The 25,042-nt window shown below is 42.2% G+C and overlaps 1 protein-coding gene across 3 annotated transcripts in view; it reads right to left on the bottom strand.

Annotated features, from left to right (window-relative positions):
• Positions 1 to 25,042, bottom strand: part of PEBP4 (phosphatidylethanolamine binding protein 4) — a gene marked incomplete at its 5' end in the record, with an annotated part of 242,522 nt that overhangs the window by 40,307 nt on the left and 177,173 nt on the right. For all 3 annotated transcript variants that reach the window (XM_080982631.1, XM_080982632.1, XM_080982630.1), the window contains one exon: positions 3,394 to 3,439. In XM_080982631.1, coding sequence (XP_080838757.1) covers positions 3,394 to 3,439 — 46 coding nt within the window. The remainder of the gene's footprint in view (positions 1 to 3,393; positions 3,440 to 25,042) is intronic.

Below are 25,042 nucleotides of genomic sequence, written 5' to 3'. Positions count from 1 at the left end.
CTATTATGCATGCAGATGCTACCTGTTTAAAACCCCAATCTTAGCTTGAAGGGCATTTCAGATTGGATTCAGGAAAAGAAGATGTGATGTGAAGGGACCAGAGAGGCTAAAATTCCTCCAGAGTGTATAATGATTTTTTTGGTGGGGTGGGGGTGGGAATCTTCCTTGAACAGCATCTCAGATGGTTGAACACATTTATTGAAAACATATTTAATTCACAGCTGATGCTCTTTCTCCATTTTGTTTTCTTTGGGCAACAAGACTCCTGCTTGGGCCCAATCCTGAAAATCCTCCAGCTGGTGGAAGGTGCTGCAAGGTCAAGCTATTTGTGCCATGTGCTTATATTGTTGATGCAGGGTAGTCTATGAAAGAAAAATCTAGGTAATCAACATTCTATCTAATGTAAGGTTTTCACTTGTATTAAGTGCAAACCATTGTTAGCATTGCATATACAAATGCTCAAATAAATGGCGGTTCACATTTTTCAAATGTTCTGCATGATTTGCTGCTGCTATTAACAGAGATTAGAGCTGAGAGTGTACAGGCTGTCACTGATGGCACAGAGTAAATAATATGAGCAGATATGCTACCCATGGTTTCTTACTACAGAGTATTTGAATTTACAAAAACCATCTCTGAGATGGTTGGGTAAAACTACCAGTCCAAGATACATCTGTGATGGAAAGGTTTATCCACACTACTTTTACCACCTCTTCATTTTGTTGTACTAGATAGAGAAGAGATCAATATCTGCTGTCCAGCCTGAGTGTACAAGGATTCCTTAGCTTTGCTGTTCAGCTGAGATCTCCTCAGGGAGTGCCCTGAGACTGCAATGGGTAGGGCAGGGAGAATTCTGCAGACCTACACATGTCTACTCTGAAGTAAGTTTCATTGAGTTCAATGTGACTAACTTCCAAGTAAATGTGTGCAGGAGAATAGCAGCCTAAGGGCATATCTGCATCATGATGCACAGCACATCCCAACCTCATCCCCCTTTCTAATGATCCTCCTGTACCATGATAGAAATGGAGCCTTCAGCTTGCTTATTGGTGTCTTTTTTTGGTCAATTTCTCTTGCAATCAGAAGTAGAGAAGTTCAATTGACAGTTTTATTTTATTATTTTTTTAAAAAAGCATTTGAAGAAGATGTGTGCTGCAGTGTTTTTGGGGGAGGTAGTGCATAGTCCTACAAACAACTTTTTTATTTTAAGGAAAGTGTCTAAGAATTAGTGGTGGCACTGCTGCACTGGAAGGAGGTAACGTTGTTAATACTGTATTTGCCACTTCTGTTTCTTTGGTGCTTGAATGGGGTGGGATCAACAGGTAAAGATAAATGATTAATTAATGACTTACTGTATAGAGCACCATCAGTATGTATGACATCTTACAGAGTTACGCAGGCAAAACAGATTCCAAAGGACCAAATAGTCTGATATATATAGCTATGCACACACACACTGGGGAAAATAGCAAAGAGAGAAAAAAGACTAGGAAGGTATGCAGATATAAATGCTGCTGTATGTACTTAAAGCACATTAGCTGCAGCTGGAAATAAGGATTAAGGGGATAAGCCTCAGACCATATGGAATAGGAGGTTAGAGGAAGGATTTAAAGGCAAAGAGAACAATCACTTTTAGGAGGAATACAAAATACCCTGGGTGAGGAGCTGTGTGTATGGTAGGCACATGACACTTTCTAGAGGGGCAGCCACATTAATCTCAGACTCCATTTGGTCCCCACAGATGCAGTGGAAGGGCTTGCAGGGTGTGTATGTGCACACAGAGCGGTGAGTGATGGTGGTAGTCTTCCATAATAAAATGTTTCTGGGAAATGTTTAAATTCTGGGGCAAAGTGGTTCCCATCTTGGAGAAAGTCAATTGTATCCACCTGTAATTATCCATATCACTTTTATTCAAACCTCTGTTGTTTTAAACCACCATTTGCCTCTCAGTTCCTTCTGTCCTTGCTCTATTCAAACTTCTGCCTTTGTTTTAAACCAGGGGTCAGCAAGGTTTACATTGCCTGGGCTGGTTCACTCCAGTGGAGATCCCTCTGTGGGCCAGATTGCATGTGTATGCTTGAGCATGTGCGCCCGCAATTTCTGGTGTCTGCGTCTGCGCAGACATGATTTTTGACATCTGCGCATGCGTGATTTTCAGCACCGCGGAAGCGAGTTCCCATGCCACGCTGCGCCAGTTTAGCGCAGCGCACAGGGACTCGTCAAGCGGGTGGCTTGGTTCGGGGGCGGCTTGTGGGCTGGTTAAACAACCCCCGTGGGCTGCTTGTGGCCCATGGGCCTTAGGTTGCCGACCCCTGTTTTGAACCACCACTGTTCCCCTTTCAGTGTTCCACACTTCTCATTTCCATGCCATGGCTGCTGCTATTGGGCAACCTGTCTTCATGCAAATCCAGGATTGCAATGTGGCACTACAACACCTCCAATAGGGGCTGTGCCGTGGCATTCTTACATTGTTATTATAAAGAATGAAACAGTTTACCATGATAATGTATTCTGTATGTGCTTACTTTGATGCTTACTTTTGCTTTATGATATTGGTACAGTGGTACCTCGGTTAATGAACTTAATCCGTTCCAGAAGTCTGTTCTTAAACCAAGGTGTGCTTTCCCTAATGAGGCCTCCTGCCGCCGGTGCCCTTCCACTGTTCGGATTCCATTTTTAGACCGAGGTGAAGTTCTCAAACCGGGACACTATTTCCGGTTTTGTGGAGTTTGTAAACCAAATTGTTCTTAAATCGGACTGTTCTTAAACCCAGGTACCACTGTATTAGCATAAGTGTATGTATACTTATGCCTGATTAGCCAAAGTGCAACCAACTATTTTAATAAAATATTATTTTAAAAGTGTCTTATGCTGCAGATTGGAAAAAGGACAGGTGCCAAGTCTAAGATCATTAACTAGTCTAGGGAAAGAAGTGGAATCCAGAGATGTGCTGTGGGTTTTGTGTCTTGTGTTGTCTGGAATTTTTTTTAAGGATTCTGAACAAAAGACAAGGTAGTGAAATGCTTCCTTCTGTGGGTTTCCATTGGATTCTTTTCATTCGTGAATAAGGATCCTTATGTTCCTTGGATTTATTAATCTGCTTTCAGGGAGCTATCTTCTTTCTAGTCAGCAAGAGCTCTAAAGAAATACATTTTTTAAACCACCCGACTGCTTCTTAACGGATTAGAGACCTGGTGGCTGTGTCACAATATCCAAAGCCCTAGGGATTCATTTTCCTGTACTGAGAAGGGCTGTGGCCTTATTTGACTTAAAAGCAACCAAGATCACATACATGAATGGGAATCCATAACGCCTACACAAAAATAGAATCCAGAGTCTGCTTTCCATTCAATGCCAAGACCTATTGGTAGGATGTGTCCAGTTTCTGTTTACCTGTTAATACACGGCCTTTTGGATTCCCTTTCTTCAGGTCAGCACCCTGAAATGAGAGGAATAATTTTGCAGCTCAGTGTTGTGCATCACCAAGAAACAAAGCATTCAGCCTTTATGTTTCATTATTCTGCATAGTCCTTGTTTAGTCAAACATAACAAAGCAGGTACGTACAGAAGTGGGCAAAGATGAAGTGTTGCACACCAGCCAGAAGCCAAAATAACTCATCCAAAGCCAGCGAATTTATCTCTGGGCTAGAGGTCCTCATCTCCTGACACATGCTGAAAGCAAAACCAATAAAATGGACAGTCCTACTGCTTGCAGGCCACTTCCTCCCAGGGATGCCAACTTGAATTAAATACTGGTGTGTGTGTGTGGGGGGGGTTAGCCCTGCCCCATATGCATGCACACCATTTTAATGACAATGGTATTTTACTGGGGTGTGTGTGAAGGGAGCCGAACCCCTAGGAGTTGGTGCCTATGCTTCCTCCCAAGGTTCCCCTTGCTTCCACCTCATTGGCCAGTTCTTCCCTGTATATGAGGTTTCATGGCTGCCATCCCTAACCTGTTATATCTCTGTTATATCTCTCCACTCCTAGCCATGAGGGGTTGCAGAACTAGGGAACAGCAGTCTGACTACTTTCAACTGGAAATTTTAGCTGTGGCAAATACAGTGGTGCCTCGCAAGACGAAATTAATTCGTTCCGCAAGTCTCTTCGTCTTGCGAGTTTTTCGTCTTGCGATGCACGGTTTCCCATAGGAATGCATTGAAAATCAATCAATGCGTTCCTAGGGAAACCGCCTTCAGACCAGGTCCGAGGACAGTCTGTCCCCGGACCTCTTCTGAAGGCTGGGGGGGGGGCAAGGGCTTTTCTTCCCACCCCCAGCATTTTAAAAAACCCCAGGACAGCGGAGGACTTCTCCGCTGTCCGGGCGATCTTAAAATGCTGGCGGGCGGCATTTTAAAATCGCCCCGGGACAGCGGAGGACTTCTCCGCTGTCCGGGGCGATTTAAAAGCCCCTGGGAAGGCAGGCAGGGGGGACAAAGACTTTCGCCCCCCGCCCGCCTTCAGAAGGTGTTCCCGCCCCCCCCGCCCCGCTTCGGAACAGCGTTCCGAAGTGGGGCGGCTGGGGCAGGTGTTCCCGGCCCCCCGCCCCGCTTCGGAACAGCGTTCCGAAGTGGGGCGGCTGGGGCAGGTGTTCCCGCCCCCCGCCCCGCTTCGGAACAGCGTTTTAAAATGCTGGGGGTCGGGAGCGAAGCGTTCACTGCCGACCCCCAGCATTTAAAAATCTCCCCGGGACAGCAGAGAAGTCTCTGCTGTCCCGGGGAGATTTTAAAATGCTGGGGGTCGGGAGCGAAGCGTTCACTGCCGACCCCCAGCATTTAAAAATCTCCCCGGGACAGCAGAGAAGTCTCTGCTGTCCCGGGGAGATTTTAAAATGCTGGGGGTCGGCAGCGACCCCCAGCATTTTAAAATCTCCCCCTGTCCCGGGGAGATTTTAAAATGCTGGGGGTCGGCAGTGAACGCTTCGCTCCCAACCCCCAGCATTTTAAAATCTCCCCGGGACAGGGGGAGATTTTAAAATGCTGGGGGTCGCTCCCGACCCCCAGCATTTTAAAATCTCCCCGGGACAGCAGAGACTTCTCTGCTGTCCCGGGGAGATTTTTAAATGCTGGGGGTCGGCAGTGAACGCTTCGCTCCCGACCCCCAGCATTTTAAAATCTCCCCGGGACAGCAGAGACTTCTCTGCTGTCCCGGGGAGATTTTTAAATGCTGGGGGTCGGCAGTGAACGCTTCGCTCCCAACCCCCAGCATTTTAAAATCTCCCCGGGACAGGGGGAGATTTTTAAATGCTGGGGGTCGGCAGTGAACGCTTCGCTCCCGACCCCCAGCATTTTAAAATCTCCCCGGGACAGCAGAGACTTCTCTGCTGTCCCGGGGAGATTTTAAAATGCTGGGGGTCGGCAGCGAACGCTTCGCTCCCGCCCGCCAGCATTTTAAGATCGCCCGGGGCAGGCGGGGGGGGAAGGCAGGCGGGGGGGAGCAAAGACTTTTGCCCCCCGCCGGCCTTCAGAAGAGGTCCTCTTCTGAAGGCCGGCTGTGGGCGAAAGTCTTTGCTCCCGACCGCCAGCATTTCCCTATGGGCTTTCGTCTTGCGATGCAAGCCCATAGGGAAATTCGTCTTGCGAAGCGCCTCCAAAACAGAAAACCCTTTCGTCTTGCGGGTTTTCCGTCTTGCGAGGCATTCGTCTTGCGGGGCACCACTGTAACTGCTACAACCTTTGATGAAAAGCCTTTCATACCAGGAGAATAAATGTTATTTTTAGCTGCTTTATACAAAACAGAGGATATAATAATTCACTACAAAGTCTTGTCTGGTTGTTGCAACAGAAGTTTCTTCAAGTTTACTTAGCATTCTTTAACTTTGTTTCCCCCTCAAAAAAATCCACTTGACACATTGTTTTGTGTCTAATCTAAGCAGAAATGATGGGGAGGGCAAATGTACTGGTGGGAGCTGTAGTTTGCTTGCTAATTTATATTTAAAGTGTCATTGCCTTGTATATGGCAGCCCAACACATTGTAGAGTTCCCCTGAATCACAGGCTGTGCTGTCACTGTGGCACAGAGGAACTGACAGACTGATCGCACTGGACCTGTTATCTGGGCAACAGGTTACTAAGAGGGCTACAAAAGCTTGCTTTTAAAGCCCTGACACCATTGTGTGCACAGGTATTCAGGCAGTAGCTAATTAATATCTTTGCAATGGCAAAAAGGTCACTGCAGTTTTAGAAAGCACATCAGCTGGCACACAGACAGCAGGTACAGTATGAGCAAAATGCCTGCAAACCTTACAAGGCCCACTTCCATATTTCTATATGTTCATCAACAAAGTTCTAGCAAATTCAGTGGGGAATTTCATATGTGATGCTAAAATGTGTATTTGATCTCTCATGTTTTTGTGTGTCACATATGAACGCTGTTAATGTGAGAGAAAATTCAAGATGTGTCAAATGTACAGTGTAGTCAAAGTAGACTTTATGTAGACCCTGGAGAACTACAGCCCATTAGCGTAGACTGTAGGCAATACTGAGCTAGACAGAGCAATGGTCTGATCCATTATAAGGCAGCTTACAACTACAATGAACGCCTGGTTTTGGAGGAGGGTACGGGTTCTGGGAGACTCCAATGACAGTGTGTCATTCAACTGCTGCTCAGGCTTGGCCTGTTCCATACTATCTGGTTCCTGCTCCTCCTCTCCCATTATTTCCCAACTTCTTTCTTCTTCTTCTTCTTCTTCTTCTTCTTCTTCTTCTTCTTCTTCTTCTTCTGTATGCCCAGTGGCAAACCAGTCCTATAGATCTATACTATCTGCCCCTTCCTCCTCTCTGGAAGGCTCCTGGGGAGGCTGTCTCCACCACTCCTCTTTGCCTGTCCAGTCCCTGACACTTCCCCTATCACTGAAGAGCCTTCCCCTTCAGAGAAGGGATCTGGGAATAAATATTGTCAGTGTTCCAGCTCAGCTGACTACATCTCCATCTCCAAGGCGGTGGCAGCGACAGCACCAATGTGAGCAAACCATGCCTGCCCAGCCTCTGTGGAGGAGGAGGACCCGCTTGCTTGCCCAGTCCTGATGTAACCTGTGTGAATATCTATGCCTGTCCTACTCTATGCCTGGCATGTATAGGGCACATGCCAAATGGTGAACCAGGGTCTTAGCTAAGCCTGGCCATATATCACAGTGCTTAGTTGTGCTTTAGCTGTTTGTAACCTGCAGACCCATGTTGGAATGCTGTACTGATTTAATCAATAGAGCTTTTAAATTTTCCTGTTGTGGTAATGGTTCAAGTTCTGAGTTTGAGGAACTTGGAAGCAGAATAACAAGATACAAGATATCATTATCTATGGGGATATTGATTGCAAAAATGTGAAAACTGCGTACAAAGGTGTGTTTTTGGGGAGAAATCTGTACTAAAATGCTGATGAATTTTAATGAGGGTTATTTTCAAATCACAAATTGGTATAGAAATGTAGAGAACTGAATTTAAGATTTTTTTAAAAGGAGAAATTTAGAGAACCAAAGTATTATTGGTCTGTTTCCAGTGTTTTGGTTCCCTCACAAAGTACTTGCTCCATTTTTTCAGTCCCAAAGTAGTACTGATTGTGGTACAGACCTAGATGTTCTGACAGACAAAGCCATAAGCTTCTGATACTATTTCAAGTGATAACATGTACTGTACTACAATGAAGTATAATGCAAATAGACACATTTCTAAAATCTCCTGATTGGGCTATAGGGTAATCTAAAAAATAATATTTTTTAAAAATAAATCAGCAGCTGTTTAACAATAATTTAACTGCTGTTGAATAATTAGGTAGCAAGTAAGTACATAAATAGGTTAAAGAAGCTAACAGTAATGAGACATAAGGAACAAGGTAGTAATACAATAAGGAATAAGGCAGTAATACAAAGCAGTGCTTGCATGCATTGTGTGCCAAATGTTTCTGTGTAATTTCCTGCCACATCTGTTGCTACTGTACTCTTATTTCCCCCTCCCACTCAATTCTGCTTTGCAACATCCCCTGTTAATCCAGTCATACCCACACACCTCTGAACCACTAATACATTTCAGGTCTGACCTGCTCCAAGAACAGCAGTTGTTAGCATTTGAAGATGCATATTGATTACTGTTTCAAATAACTGAGAATGTTGGGTTCCAAAAAAAATTGGAATTAAGCCCCCCCCCCATCATGAACTGGGCATTTATTGTGGAATAGCAATACTTTGTTCACTCAATTTTTACTGGGAATCTGCACAATACCATGAACAAGACACCCTCCTCTTATACTGTATTTCCCTGTTCAGCTTCACTTTTTCCTCACAGTTCAGACTGTGTAAAATTCAGTGTAATAGTAACACACGTAGAGATGGCATATTGTGCTCTATGATGGCTAGTAATAACTTTTCAACTTCTACAAGATGACTCTATAGCCCCTGTATAGATGACTCTAGCCTCTCTGTGATTTGGTTCTCCTTTCTGGGAATCAATTCTATCACATCTTGTAGAAGTTGAGACATATTTGCCAGGTCAATTCAAATACTATGTTATGGCCTGCAGGTGGAGGTTAAGAATTTAAGTAAAGCCCTGCTGGATCAGGCCAAAGGCATCTTGTATCCAATAGCCACTGCTGTAGTGGTAATTTATGAAATGCAGGAGCCCTTATAGCCACACCCTCAGAGTCCCATGCCATAGCACAAAGAACAGTCAAAATAGATTAAAGATCAGCAGCACAATAGCAGAATCCCCACTTTATTAGTATCAGGTGACAAAAACAGACTACTGAACTAGCAAAGCATGATGTGGTGGTTACTACATTGGACTTTTAGCCATGACATCCATTGGTTTATCTACCTTAGTGCTGTCTACACTAGACTCCTGTTTAAGACAGGGGTCCAAAGGCCCATCATAGATATGACACCATTCATGAAATCACCAATTGCATGGATACCACCCCACCAAAGTAAATGGGGGGGGGGGGCTCCCCACCTCCACAGTCTGCATTGTATCTTTAGCAGAGGGGAGAAATGGGGGAACTTAACTGTTTGCCTTCTGTTGTGCTCCTAATCCTGACCCCAGTCCAGAGGATTCACACAGCTGTTAACTGTGTGAATAGTGTCATGTCTAGTTGGGCTCCTTATTTGGAGACTGAACCTGCATTCTTTTTGCATGCAAAGCCATGTGCTCCACCACTTAGCTACTGTCCTTCCCTTAACTTTTTGGCAAACTTCCATGACCCCAATTCATAACTGGGAATCATATCAGTAACCAGAAGCCTTTTGACTTTTTTATTAGCTTAATGGTCCTTGTTTGAATAGTAAGTCACTAAGAATCGAGGATGCCTCCCTCTCCCACCCAGCAAGGAAACTAAAGGGACCAGCAACAATCTTCTGGACCGACGGGGTCCCAGCAACGGCACAGAGCATTTCCTCATTCCACTTCAATTACCGACTGCAAACTGCCCGCCCACTGCGAAGCTTTCTAGCCCCTCATTGCTGACTCCTCCTGACCCTGCCAGAGCACCGGGTCAGCAGCACATTTCTGTGAGTGCAAGGAGAGATGATTTAATCTTTTCATCCACTTTTTCCCATTTATCAGGAGGAATAAATCACTTTCCTTTGCCTGCCAAGCTCATGGGCCGGTGGAAGATGGAGTCAGGCAGAACCCGCCTCCTTTGAAAATAGCTTCCTGGTGTTTGCTTCTGCCTTTGGCATGGGAGTTGCTGGCTTCTGCTGTTTCCTTGAATGTGCTGATTAACACCTCAGTACAACAATAAACAGAACCCCTAAATACAAAAGTAAATCATTTAATTTCCCCCCAAAGGTAAATGACTAACCTATACTAGGTATTCCCTGAGGGTACCACGGTCTACTGCTCCAATTCATGCTTGTGGCACATGGACCCAAAATGGAAATAAAAGCATTGAGTCTAATTGGCTGCAAGGTACCTGACGGTCTTGATGTCCATGCCTGGTTTAATTCAGATTGTAGGGAACAGATTATTTATTTTGAAAAAGATATATTGGATTGATGTGTCAGAAAAACCGCACAAAGCAAACAATATTGTTCCAGTAGTCAGCTATCTTAGAATAATGTCTCTACTACTAGTTTTACGTAGCAAGAGCATTACTGTTGTTTTAAAGTTTTGTTTCTTGTTATTAGATTTTTTTTTTTAAAAATCTATTTGTACAATCTTTTATATCCTGATTGTTTATCCTAATTAACCTTGGATTTCTTTTGTGTAAGAATGGCAGAACAGACATATTCTAATAACTAAATAGTGCATAGATAACAACACGTTGTTGTTGTTGTTGTTGTTCAGTCATTTAGTCGTGACCGACTCTTCATGACCCCCTGGACCAGAGCACGCCAGGCCCTCCTGTCTTCCAAAGTACTGGAGTCTCAGCTCAGGAAGTATGTCCCAAGCATTTTGTTAATAGCAACAGCTATTTGATGCATATAATGAATTTGTCTAACCTTTTTATTGAACTCTACTGCAGTAATACCTAAGCATTTATACAAAGCTTCACAGTGCTCAGAGCACTTCACATACATTATCTCAATGATCCTTAGTGTTCTGTGAGGAGATAATTTTATTTCCCTCTACCACACACCCAAAGCTTTTTGAATTGAAAAACCCAAACCCTTTTAGCTTTTCATCGAATAAGGGGAATTTTGTACCCTTTTATATTTTGTTGCCTTGTGTTTTGTGAAACAGCCTTTGAAATAAAGTACGTGTTTTAAAATAAAGGACACCTGCCATCTGTAGTGCAAAAGATGTGCAAAGGGAATAAATTACCACTTTTCTAATCTGCTGGTGTTGTACACCAATTCTGTCCTGTCCTGTTGTTCTGAATCTCTCTTTACTTACTTACTCAGCGTAACACACTGGGCTGTTCTGAAAGCACAGCACTTTTGGAAATCTGGGTATTTGAAGATTTGGATTATGAAAGTAGGTGCTTTTTTCTGAGGGGTCGCAGGGGTATGCATACCCCTTAACCTTTTTGTGAATCTAACGGGAGAAGAAACTAAAAATTTTTTTTTGTTTCTTCTTTAGCATGGTGAATCGTCAGTTCTGTTGCTACCCCCGATGGCAGCCTCATTTGCTGTCACAGTGTTTCCTGAGTCTCAGACGGAAGCAAGCATTTTATGTGTGAAGTAGGAGTTGGAATCTAGCACAGTGATTGGTATTTATTTGTTTGTTTGTTTTTCCTGATTTGAACTATAAAATGATGATTTTCTTGAGTCGAAATGAGAGTACCCTTAAACATTTTTTTAGGAAAAAAGCACTGATGAAACCTCCATAACAAAACACAAAACAAAACAAAAACATGGGTTCTATTCCCCTCAAATCTGGCTGTACATAGTGCACAGCAAAAGATGAGCACCATGTTCTTCTTACTCTACATATTGCTAAGAAAAAGAAGACTTGCAGTGCAACCCTGTCTACTCAGAAGTATGCCCAACTGAGTTTAATGGGATTTACTTCCAGGTAAGTGTGTGTATAAGATTTTGACATGCTTTAGAAGTCAGAGGTCTTAGGAATTATAACTCCTAGCTCATGCATAGTTTGCATCCATAGTGGTACAAATCTATTGGGAGAGTTGGCTAGGCTTAACTAAAGCTTAAAACCATAGTAATCTTGTGGTACTCTGCTCCCTGACCAGCCAACACAGATGTTGCTTATCTAAGGCCCACTCCAGAATGAATGGTCATTGACAATTAAACTAAGTACTGGTAAGTGGATTTGCCTTGTGAAGATATTGCTGGTGGAAATCATAATTGTCATTTGTTTCCCCTGTGAAAAGTGTTGCGCAGTAAGTGTTGGATTAATGGCCAGATGGAATTAACTTGCAGTGAATTACCCAATCTCCAAAATCTGTGTAAGAATAGAGTTTCAGAAAATGATGGCAGGCTTAGCATGGCTGCTATTGAGTCAGTGTGTTTGGCTGTTAAGCAGAAGGTTGGTGGTTTGAGCCCACTGAGGGACAGCGGTGGGCAAGAGATAAAAAGAAACTTGGAAATATGGGACAGGTTAAGATTATCATTTTGGGGTAGGCTCTCCACAGTAAAAATGAATGCGTTGCCTAAAATACTTTTCTTATTCAAAGCCATCCCAGTAGTGGACAGTGCAAGACATTTTAAGACCTGGCAGAAAGATATAACAAGATTCATTTGGCAGGGCAAGAGGCCAAGAATAAGTTATAAACTTTTGACAGACAGTAGAGAAAGAGGAGGCTTTGCACTGCCAAATCTTGAGTTGTATTATGAAGCCGCATGCCTTTCTTGGATCAAGGAATGGCTAGTATTGAAAAATACTGATATTAGATCTAGAGGGCTTTAATAATCATTTTGGCTGGCATGCTTACTTATGCTACAACAAGGTGAGAGCCCACAGAGACTTTACAAATCATGTAATAAGATCTCTGTACTCTGTCTGGATAAAAAACAAGGGTATCCTGGAACAAAAGGTAGTTGTTACCGACAGAAGCCATGACTGTAAAAAAAGGTCAACATGATGAATGATTGGGTTACATATAAAGAAATTCTTTGTGAAGAAGGCAACCAATTAAAACTCAAAATTTTTGAAGGAATAAAAAGTAGAGTCAACAATGGGTTACAGTACCATCAAATGCACGACTTATTCAAACAAGACAAACCAAGAGGCTTTAACAAAGAACTACCAAAGTTCAAAAGAGATTTGATATATAACGATGAGAAAACATTGTCCAAAATGTATAAAATCTTATTAGAATGGTCAGTGAAGGACGAGGAGGTAAAATCAGCCATAGTAAAGTGGGCAAGAGATTTGGGTCATAACATACAACTCTCAGAATGGCAAAAATTGTGGAGGGAAGATCTTAAGTTCACAGCATGTTATTCTATTAAGGAAAACTACATGAAGGTATTCTATCGCTGGTATATAACACCCGAGGAAATTAGCGATAATGTATAAAAATAATTCAGACCAATGTTGGAAATGTAAGGAGGTGGTGGGATGTACCATGTCTGGTGGACCTGTATAAGAATGAGAGAATTTTGGGATTCAGTCTATAATGAGTTGAAAAAGATGTTCAAAATTTCATTTCCCAAAAAACCCTGAGGCATTTCTTTTAGGGATTATCAGGAGGGAGACTCCAAGAAAGTTAAAGAAATTATTTATGTACGCTACCACGGCAGCGAGAATTGCACAGAATTGGAAAAGTGAGACGACACCATCAAAAAAAGATTGGCTGATTTAACTTATGGAATATGCTGAGATGGATAAACTGACAGGACAGATAAGGGATCAAGTGAAAAAAATTTAGTAAAGATTGGAATATATTTAAACAATACCTGAAAGACCACTGCAGAGAATTAATTTTTTTGACTGGTTTAGATTAACTCTTGTAATGAGAAACATCAAAAAGTAGCGAAAAATTGGTTACCAATAAACTAGATTTATTACGAAATGCATTCAACCAAGAACTCTAAAGGACCCAAGCAGCAATCTAAGCTGCTGTCATCTTGGAAATTTTGGTGGTGTGCAACAATATAATTTTTTTGTCCAAGTGGTGTGAAATTTCAAGGGTTCTAGGTGAGGATTCATGTTTCCTTTTGGAAATGAGGCATGGCAGAGACTGTGGTGTCTTTAGGATTTATGGTTTATTTACACATATATACAACCTGAGCCTGCGCTGGAGGGGCTCACAGCATTAATACCACAAAAGGGTCTTGTTTCTCCCATAGATGTAGCCTTGGATTCCAGCAGAAAGTAGTCATGACACTCTCTCTCTGCCTTTCCAGACGGCAGCTGTCCTTCCAGCTTCTGGCTCACATAACAGCTACTCCCACTGTCCAACTCAGGTTTTGTCCTTCTAAATATTTAAGAGTTGAAGGAGGGGCCCACCCATTTGTCATCTGGCACAGAGCCCCCTTCCCTTTGTTCTTTTAATGGCTCATCACCCAGGCAATTACCTCATCAGGAAGAAGCAAACACATAACACTATACATTCTTGTTGCATGTTCCAATATGTGTACAAATGTCTCCATCTGTGTCCTTTTCTGGCCTGTTGATGCAAAATGTATTATATAAATGGGGCCAAAGAAGCAGATTCACCAAGGGGAGGTGTCAACCTCTGTGAAGCTTCAAAAGCTGCTGTATTTTCCCGGCGCTCTCTGAAATGGCTAAATGCACAAGAGAGTTGTGGTAGGGAGTTGGGCTGGGCTGCGACACATCAATGCCACCTAGGATGAGCAAATTTTACTTTAATAGCACTGTCAACATGTTGTCTGCTGGGAGGCTACTCAGCTGTAACTGCCGATAGAGATTCACATATTGCTGCATAGCCACTGCTCTCCTCTAACGTGAGTTAAGCTAATGGACACTGATGGGCTGCCATGGCTCTTAATGCTCACTGATGACCACATTAATATTTCTTAATGACACCATTTGGTTTTAATGTGTCTATTTTTTTATCCTGCGAATGAGTTTTGTGGCCAGCTCTAAGGGGAGAAGGAGAAAGGCATGGCTTCCCTAAGTCTGTGGGATAAAGGATGATCAGTGATGCCACCTTCTACTTGCTAGGTATTATGTGTCAGGAGCTCGCCCTACACTCGAGTAGGACCCTGGCAGAGACACATGCCTGACTGGCATGTTCTCTCCCTCCTGGTCGATCAGGAGCTTCAAAAATTTTCTTCAGCCCAAACATCACAGCGACCGATGCCAACAGACACCGGCACACTTAGGGATCCGCAGAGTCTGCGCAGTTCATGTAACAGATCTCAGCAACTCAGCATTTTGGCTAATTGACTTTATTTACATATAAACACACACGGAACACTGCAACATGGTTCCCTCTCTCTAGTATCAAACAGCAAAGAGAAAGAACAAAGGACAATAGTCCCACTTCACGGAACACAGTAACACAAACATCCTGTCTCCATCACTTCCCACTCTGCGGAGTCAAAACACACACCGTCATGTGATAGACAACAATCCCATGACTGCAATCATGGAGGAGGAATTCTAACGCTATGCTGTAAGTGTGGGCCAATTCACCCTTGCATGTTCCTTACTCAATGAATACAGCATTAAGTCATGATCTCCAAGTGTCTGGAAGAAAGCCACAAAACAGGATGCCACCTCAAACAGATCTAAAGGAGAAACAAAGTTATTGTAAAAAAATGTTTTTCAAGTGCTCATCCTTTCAATCACTCTGATGGAATCTGAGCCTGCACAGAACAACTTCAAAAATTTGTAAAGCTTTAATCAGGTAATTGGCACTCACTCCTTCCTCCCATTATAGGATGAGCATCTTCATGCTCAGTTCCTTCTAACTGCCTTCAGAACATAAGAGAGAGGCATTTTTATATTTATTTATTAAATTTGTATACTGCCCTATACCTGCAGGTCTCAGGGTGGTTCACAGGAAAAAAAATCACAACATAAAAACACAAAATACACAATCAAGATAAAAGGGAAAACAACCCAATAACTCCCCCAACACATTTAAAAAGGGCATTGGATGTGAATCAGCCAAAGGCTGGTGCCTAAAGGTGTACAGTGAAGGTGCCAGGCATGAAGGAGAGAGGGGTGTATGAATGCGGATATGACCACTTGAAAAACACCAGTTACAAGTAAAAACATAAGAAGAGCCCTGCTGGATCAGGTCAGGTTATTTTCACTAATATAGGCATTTAATGCACTAGTGCATGGATTTTTGTACACATTACGTGGGTGGAGAGCTGCCCTGCAAAATTCAGAAGTGTGCAAATTTCTAAGAATGGCTGCATTTCTGTTCCTATAGTTTGGGAAAGAGTAAATTAGGAAGGTTTGCCTTTAAAAGCAAGCTGCATCAAATTTCTCCTCCTACCCCAGCCCTAATCATAACAGAAGCAGATTGCTTCAAGACAGTTGTGACTCATTTGCTGTTCAGTGGCAAGGCTCCCTTAGCTGGAATGGCTTTGGCCACTGCCACAATTTCTTCCATGGCTGAAAACTGTTGGGGAGATGTGTGTGAGGGACAAATAAAGTGAGCGACTCCTTCCCTACAGTAAGTCATCTCCAGAACATGTCTGATCCTGATCAAGGGCAAGCAGGGTGGAAAGGAAGGAACGTGGAAGACAGAGAAAAAAATGCTTTCTAAGGACTCCAGCTACAGGAAAGTGGGTGTGGGAATTGACACAATAACTGGCAGGAACCCAAGACCGACAGATGACTGATTGGACTGAGATCTGTGAATGAAAACAGATAGCATTTGTTATACATTCCCCCCCTCCCCTCCCCCCACCCTCAGCCTTGCAGTTAGCAGGGAACAAGCAGCACATGGCAAGACAGGATGGAGCACAGCTTCTCACACTCCTGGCACCTCTAGTGGCATATATGGTTGGTCAAGTGTCATTCCATAATGTGGCTGCATTGGCAGTGCTGTTCTAACAGCACACCACTAGGATTAAGCAACAATTAGTGAGAGTTAATCTCCAAACAGGCCGCTACCTCCTCCACTCCCTGTTGTAAAGCACACTACAGTAGTAGTGGAGGGCAGCTTTAAAGTTTGTACAGCCAGAAATCTACCTGTATGTATTATTCTTTCACACACTTTCCCTTGAATATATTTTCCAAGATGATATTGCTCTTATAAACACAAGGAAGGATGATATGGATATTGAGCCCCTCTTCTACTTGCTGTGTTAACTACAGAGGCTGGTTTTCACCAAAGAAGGGAGTATATGCTCTTCTTTTAAACTTACTTTCCCCTCCCATGTCTAAAACAATGTTTTACAGTGCAATCCCATGCATGTTTAATTGCTTTTAAAATATAATTTTAGCTGTTTCTATTTTAGTTTTAAGCCACCTTGAGCTCCGTCAATGAAAAGGCGGGGGACAACAACAACAACAACAACAACGTTCTTTCATGTTCAGAGGTGTATTGCTTTTAAACCTGGAAGTTTTGCTTAGCTATCCTGGCCAATAACTGCTTATTGACCTACCCCTATGAATTTCTCGTCATCCCCTTTTAAACCCTGTGCAGATTGAAAACACAAACAGCACCTGTAGAGGAGTTCCTTGATAAGTTCAGACCTCCCAAATATTTAAGATCTGTCCAAGAAACAAAACTCCGAAAGGCCAGTGAGATTTCTCTCTTGTAGGAGCTCTAACTACTGAAAGGAAATTACAAAGAGCTGTGCAAACAGAAGTAAAACTTCCCAAATCTCCTCCCTGTGGCTTTATTTCATAGGCAGCCTGAAGGCATAGCTGATGCAGCGGCTTTGCAAATGTTTAAAGTACAGCTGACAGGACGGCCTGCCAGCCTTCTCAGGCCCCAGCCAGACCTTTCACTGAAAAGCAGGTGGTCCCTTCGACGTTCTTGGAAAGCCCATACTAAAGATATGTCTAGGACTGCTCTGCCTTAGCCTTCACCAGCCTACTGCCCTCCATATGCTTGGAATGACAACTGTCACCATCTGTGGCCATTGGCCATGGTGGCTGAGGCTGATTGCAGCAGCCTGGTGAGAGTTCTACAAACTCCTTGTACATCTCTATGGAATATGCAGGCATGTGGAAATCTATGAGGTACTCAAGCAATATAATGATGTTTTGTTGGCAACCGCAAACCTGATCTATTGATTATTGATTCTCACCCGGCTTCCTATTGAAGTTTCTGCTTCTTTTAGATATTTTTAACTGTTTTCTGGGCAGCCCTGAGGTTCTTCAGAAGCTTACTGGAGTTTCTCAATAAGCAGATCAGTAATTTATTTCTTTTATTTAAGAAAAAAATATTAATAAAGAAAGGTGCAAGGTGGCTTACAACAAATTCAACAAACCAATAATTATAAAATCAACAGAACACAAAAGACTGAATGGAAACAAGCAAAAGAAAAAAGCAGTACCCAACAGCACAAAAGCAAAATAACAGCCTCAGCTGATCAGGTTTCACCTGTTGTCTGAAGGTTGTTCCCTCAGTGTATAAGGAAAGGACAGAAAATTTGAAAACTGTTATCCTAGAATATGACAGTTCTGAATATCAGCAGCCAGTAATGACCACTGATAGATCTCTAAGCTATACAGCTAAACTTAGAGTGCTTACTGTGTAGCTATACTGACACATGCCTGATCAAAAACTGGTGAACTTAAGTGAGTTCCTGATAGCATATTGTGACCTGCTACCACAACACCTTGTAAGGTACCCTTACCTTTTTCATATCAAATAGAAGGGATCAGTAATGACATAAGCCTGTACTCTTAACATTTTGCTGATGTGCACATGCAACACCCACCCGCATGCTGTGAATTGCTCATTCTTCCATCCCTGACTGATGATTTCTAGGATTACACACCCTCCCCATTTGAGTATGTAGTTAAATGACCCTGTCTGGAAAACATCAAGTCGTGGAATCCCACGCAGATGGTTCAGTCCTCTGGATGACTCATCTCTAGCTGGGCTCTGAAATAGGACAGGGGACTCACACGGAAGGGAGGGGGAGAGGAAGGAGAAGCCTGCGGAGGCTGAGGCTCCCCTAGAGACCTCCTTCAATGGTTGAGTTAATCTAGCAAAACTGATCATCTGCCCCAATTCAAAGGCAGGTCACACAGTTATGGTTTCCTGGTGTTTACAGTCTCTGCTATCTGATGCTTCCCCCCACTGGGAACATGCTTGCTGAAGTTTTATCAGACCTTACTCACTGCCAAACTAATAATACCTAAGATGCTTGCTTTTAAAAGTGAAATTAAACTGATATTCTCGTGACAGTATATAAGCAGAGGTTTTCATATGTATTTATTTATTTATTGAATTTATATACCGCCTATACCCAGAGGTCTCAGGGCGGTTATGTTGACACATAATAAAGTAATTGAACAGAAATTCACATTTATCCACTTCTGCAGCCTTCAAACTTAAGAGTTCACCCAATATGCCTTATTTTACTGTTTCCTTTGCTGCCCTGCCACAATTCAGATTATTGTGAAGTGTGTTGCACAGCCACAGACTACATTATGAGACAACTGTGATCTATATGGAATTTCCTTTCTGCATGCAACAGATAAAGCCCAGCATGGGAGAAAGACACCATATTTTCTCTACTTTACTCTTTACCCAGTAAAGACTCTACTCCACAGGTCTGTTATACAGTACGGGTCATAACAAACAGGACCCCAAATTCTAAGAGGGACCCTTTGCAGAAGAAGAGAAATTTTTAAAACCCTTAGAATTTAATGCAACTGCTTCTGAAATAAGAAGCAGAAGAAAATGCTGCTTTTTGCTCTGAAGAACAAGAAATAGCAAGACTGGTAGTAGGAACTATAGTCTGACAAATTTCATTCCTAATACATTCTAGCATACAAAAGAATGTACAATAATTTATGAAAATACTGATTCAAATCATTATAAAATGCTTAATTATATTCCATACGTCATAGTTTGGAAAAATAATAATAAATTAACTTTTCTTTGGGTTAGGATCCAAAGAGCTATATAATTAGTTTCATGCACCCAATGGTGTGTCACTTTGATAAGTTGATCTAACTGTGGTTTCTCATGCAGCACATTTTGAAATGATGGGGAGTTTTAATGTGGGCCTTCTTTTCAAAGCAAAATGTAAATTTACTAGGTGTGGACATGCCCTTGGGTGTGCCCCAAATAACTTTGATCTTTAGTCTTGACTTGATACTTTCACTGCTTTTTGAGTTATGTTTTAGCCTTGCCAACAGTATCATCAGTATGTTCTGGACTATCATGTCCTGCAGGAATGCTGTCCTGCAAATCCCCTGGGTAGTTCTGGAAGGAGGTGGTGATGTGATCCACTAGGAAGAAAATCCAGGAACTGTGAGTGAAAAGAAGAAATCCATAGTTTGGCAACTTCCACAAGCAAACAGGAAACTGTATCAGGCTTAGCTGAAATCCACCACACCTTTCTCTTTGCACTGGGCAAAGGGAGATAGGAACCGCTCCTAAATTTCAGCATGGCAAGACATTGCCCCATCAAACTAAGGGGGTATTAGTGTCACACTGTTTGGATTAATGATAATACAGATGTCTTTTTGTGGACATTCTTCTGCTCTTGCCTCAAATCTGGGAAGGACCAGAGTTCAGATGTAGACCCCATACTTTTCATGAAGAAGGTGCTAGTTAGTCCCCAGCATCTCCAGTTAAAAGCCTCCTGGGTGGCAGGACTGGTTGGATAGCTATAACCAGTCAGACTACAAAATACTGGGCTCAATGATCTGAATCAATGTAAGGCAGTTTCCTATGCTCTTCTGGAAACCTGATTAGAAGTGAGAAGTGAAAATGGGCACTTACAGAACAATTGTATGCATATCTATTCAAGTCCTACTTGCTAGTTTCCCATAGGCATCTGGTTGGCTTTGCAAACAGGATGCTGGGTTAGACGGGGTCTTAGTCTGATCCAGAGAACTCTTATGTTCCTAGGTATATTCATCCAACTGAATTCATATATAAAGGATTGCAGCTATAATATCTTATTCCCATGTAACGTTTTTGAAAGTTCAATAATTATTACATATATATATAGAAAAGTAAATAACCATGGAGAATGAAAATATGGATATTATAAACACTGAAAAGAAAATGTACAGTTGACTATTATCTTGAAAATTATTGTGGGGCATAATATACCAAGAGATGCTATATGTACCCTTCTATATACATTATAAACAGAAATAAAAACCACATATATCCAACTGGTTTCCAGCTTACTAACCACAAGGTTAGGCATTCTCAAGTAATGGACAAAGTCCCCTCCTACTCTAAGAAACTGGCTGGAAAAAATTGGAAATTCCATGAATGAAAAATGATGGGGGAGGGGGGGAGAGAGCTCTAATCAATATTCAACATGACAAATTGATAGAAAGATGGGCATTGTTTACTAGATTGATAAAGTTAATGGTAACATATCTATTACAAGGGCATATTATCCACATTTACTTTTTCTTTATGCTTTCCAGACATTGTGTGCACTTTAAAGCTCCATGGTGTACACCCCCCCTTTTTTTGCTTTCTCTGTGAACAACCACTCTTTAAAGCTCAGCCGGAGCAAATGTCGATCCACGGGAAACCCAAATAGCTGTTTGCTCTCATAAAGCTTTAAAGAGCAGATTTTCGCAGGGAAAACTCCAGGGCAACAAAAAGGTGTTTGGATATGGAACTTTAAAGTACAAAGCTGTGACTGGAAAGATGAGGGCAACAGGTGTGGATAAGCCCTGAGTAGATAATTTGTAGACCTCTCTTTTCAATGGGGGACAAGGAGTAACTGTAAACGCTTTTTTAAAAAGTGTTTAACTTATTTGTGTGTGTGGGTTTTCTTTTTGTGAAGTTTTGGGGGAAAATACTGTAAACTAAAAAAAGAGAAAATAATATTGTTCTAGAAAGTCTTCTTCCTTTTCCCTTTTCCCTTCTTTGGGTTTGTGTTTTTATTGAGATTAGTTTCTTTTATCTTTGATAAAAAGATATTGGATATTTAATATTAACTTTTGCATATTTTCCTTCAAACTTTAATATAATCTGTTGGGGGAAAATAATGCTGAATAATTTGCAAAACAGGATTATGAAAGGATTACAAAATATTCCAGGTATTTTATTGTTTCCTCCATTCTCTTTTCAAAGCTATCCTTAAGGCCCTGGAAACTGATAGCAAATACTGCAGCAAATACATTCCTTCCAAAATGCTCAGGTTCTCATATACAGGGGTAGGCAACCTAAGGCCCGTGGGCCGGATGCGGCCCAATCGCCTTCTCAATCCGGCCTGCGGATGGTCCGGGAATCAGCATGTTTTTACATGAGTAGAATGTGTCCTTTTATTTAAAATGCATCTCTGGGTTATTTGTGGGGCATAGGAAGTCATCATTCCCCCCCCCCCCCCATATAGTCCACCGCCCCCAAGGTCTGAGGGAGAGTGGACCGGCCCACGGGTGAAAAAGGTTGCTGACCCCTGTACTACAGACTAATTCGCAAGAGAATTATATAAGATTAGCTTCCCCCCTAATATATTTTCTCATCCAGTATATTTTTCTTTTGTGGAAAACATATATGTTGATGCATTATTCCAGTGTTTCCCAACCTTGGGCCTCCAGCTGTTTTCGAACTACAATTCCCATCATCCCTGACCACTGGTCTTGCTAGCTGAGGATTATGGGAGTTGTAGTCCAAAAACAGCTGGAGGCCCAAGGTTGGGAAATGCTGCATTATTCAATGAACAGCAGACGATTCTTATCTTTAGCACGCAGCAGCACTCTTCTCACCCTTAAAAGGATGCAATGCAAAGTGTGGTGATTGAAATCAGTGACTGTTCTTGGGTGAGCGTGTCCCCAAGTGTCTGGGTATCAACGAATAGCTGATTTCAGCTTGGCTCAGGGACAACCTTCACCACGTTGTGGCTCTTTTTTTGTTTGTCTAATATTGGCAACACTAGTTGGGAATGATGGGATTGTGTTGACTTTTGGCTGGTTTCTTTTTATTAGAAAAAACTCCTGTGCAGTTGACTGAGCTACTAGAAAGGCAAGAGTGTCCTCAATGTACTGTCAAGGGGAAGGAAGAAACAGAGACCTGAAAAGCAGAAATATTTTTCACACTGCAAAGTATTTGCAGTGGAGGCTGGTCCATTGGGGAGCCACCAACCCCATTCTGTCCCAAATCAGCATCCACACGCCTGCCTTCTCACATACAACCAATCCTGTTGGTGGCAACATTCTCTGAAGTCTCAGCAGGGACAAGGGTGTGGAACAAAACTAGAACTAGGTGACTCTGCTTGTCATTGGCTCTGGCCCAGCAGTCCCACTGGGTGCCAGCCCCCATGGGCTACTTGCACCCTAAACATCCAAACTAATGAAACAAATGTTCTGGCTTTCCATGAGGGAAATACCTGGGGAAAATCTAGCTCAGCAGGTTTCTTTCATTCACTGACAAGGACCAAGTCACAAAACTGTGTCCCAAGAGGACAGCCTGAGGGTGGAAATACAATTTGGAGGAGAAAAAGGAAGTTGACAGTTCTAGTTGTCAACACATTTGCCTTAGACTGGGGAAAGCTACTTATAAAACTAATGTAACTTACATTTTAAATGTTTCTCAGGAGATTGGAAAATAGGAAATGTATAGCTATCTTAGAGTGGGTTGTTGTGGGTGATAGGACAGCTGCAACTAGTTTTGTCTCTGAGATGTTTGGAAATTTGAGATTAACTTTATGCCTGCAGCTAATTGCCCAGACACTTTGATCCATCTAAAGTGAATTGGCTTTAATGAATGTAAATGACAAGAGATCAATCAGTCACTTGAGAGCTGTTGCTCCTCTCTGCTGGGTATCGCCACACTTCATTCAGTCATATTCCACTATGGTCAGACTGTTAACCTATTAATACCACAGTGCAGTGGCTTGACGCTGGGATGTAAAAGGGCAGACAGGGATGGAATTTCTGCTGCCATGGGATCTGATTTTGTATTCCTTGTCCTTGTTGGTTCAAAGGATTTTGCTCAGTTCCATGGAATCAGTTGGCTTGGAACTCTACAAGGTCTCTTAATTTTGTTGCCAACAAACAGAAATCAGGTCTACCAATATCACCAGACAAATAAAACTATCAATTTTCAAATGTTATAAAATTAAAATATTGTAGAGGTCTCAACTTACAACAATTGCATTTTAAAAGGGTTGTGCATAATGTGTATAATGGCTCCTGCTAAAACTGAGAAGGTTTATACAAGCTCAGCTGGTAGAGCATGAGGCTCTAATCAGTCTTCTGTATCAAGTGTTAGAAACTGGAATAGAAAAACTAGGAGCCAAACGTCTAGTTGCCATTTGCGGGAGGGGCAACACTTTTTATTTATTATTTTGATAAGCATGAACTCATACGCAATTCATATGTGACACTGTTAATATCACATTTTTAATAGAAATTGTTAATACGTGTTTAATTGGGTGTTTACAATGAAAATATTGATGCCATACTTTGGTTTTCAAAACTGCTCTTTATTACTAAATTCCTTAACATATTGTCTATCCTTAACATATACTTCAAGGCTTCAAAGCACACACATTTCAGTAATCCTTGAGGGTCAACCGGGTGCAAAAAATGGCACCCAGGATTTTTGAGGTGCTCGCAAATGGAGAATCTTTAGGCACAAAATGCAGCTGGCACCCTGCTATTTTCAACCCCCGTTCTCATCTGAAACATCCCATATAACTTTTTAGCTGTTGTTGGAGTGGGTAGGATTAGATGATTCTTGGGGTCCTTTCCATCTCTACAATTCTAAGTTCCATGTTTCTCTACTGCTTCCTGCTATTGGTTCCCTCTTTATTTTGGAAGTGTTTATGCTACTTACTTTTTAAATGTATCAGTTCTTTTGCTCTTGCTTATCTTTCTTTTTTTTAATTTCTGTATATTCTCATTCTTGATCTGTGAGTTCCTTGGTTGTCAGTTGCTAATTAAACGTATTTTTTCCACCCGTTTTTCATCTTTGCAGACCCTTTGTTGCTTCTTATTAATGGAATTCATTTCTTGTGGGAATTCAGCTAATTGATTCTATTTCCTGGTTTTAAAAAAGGACTAAGAATCATCTGTTTAAACTAGCCTATGACCAAGTTGCTATGGTTTTAATTTTGGCATTTTTCTTTTGTTCCTCCAGTTTTTAATTATTTTAGTTTTGTTACTTTGTTGCATTGTAAACTCAGGCAATGCTTGTTTCTTTAGGACAGCACGCCCAGTTCTTCCATACTGGGTGCTGAGCAGAGAAGGAGCCCGCGAAACACTTTCCCAGCTACAGGAAAGAGGCATAATTTCCTTAACACATACAGTCCTCTTTTATTTTTTATTTTAAATGGGCTTGTGCAACAGCACCAAATCCACTTTAATGGTGCAATATTATCAAGAGTCCCCTGGAAGTGGCCTGGAAGGGGTGGTTGGATGAAGAGGAGGAACAGGAGGAGCACAAAAGCTTGCGTCTGATAATACCAGAGAGGATCCTAGTGGGTTGGGACAGGATCCATTGGGCCCCCAAGAAGTCTCAGAGCTGGCAGAGGAGGCTGCGGGTTCCAAGGGTGCAGGAGCAGATCCTGGGGAGCGATCAAGAGGAATGTCAGGGGAAAGTCTATGTTCTGTGCTTTCAGA

The sequence above is a fragment of the Podarcis pityusensis genome (assembly GCF_964106645.2).
Source record: "Podarcis pityusensis genome assembly, chromosome: 15".
NCBI classification, from domain to species: Eukaryota; Metazoa; Chordata; class Lepidosauria; order Squamata; family Lacertidae; genus Podarcis; species Podarcis pityusensis.
This window is presented reverse-complemented; position numbering and strand designations above follow the sequence as displayed.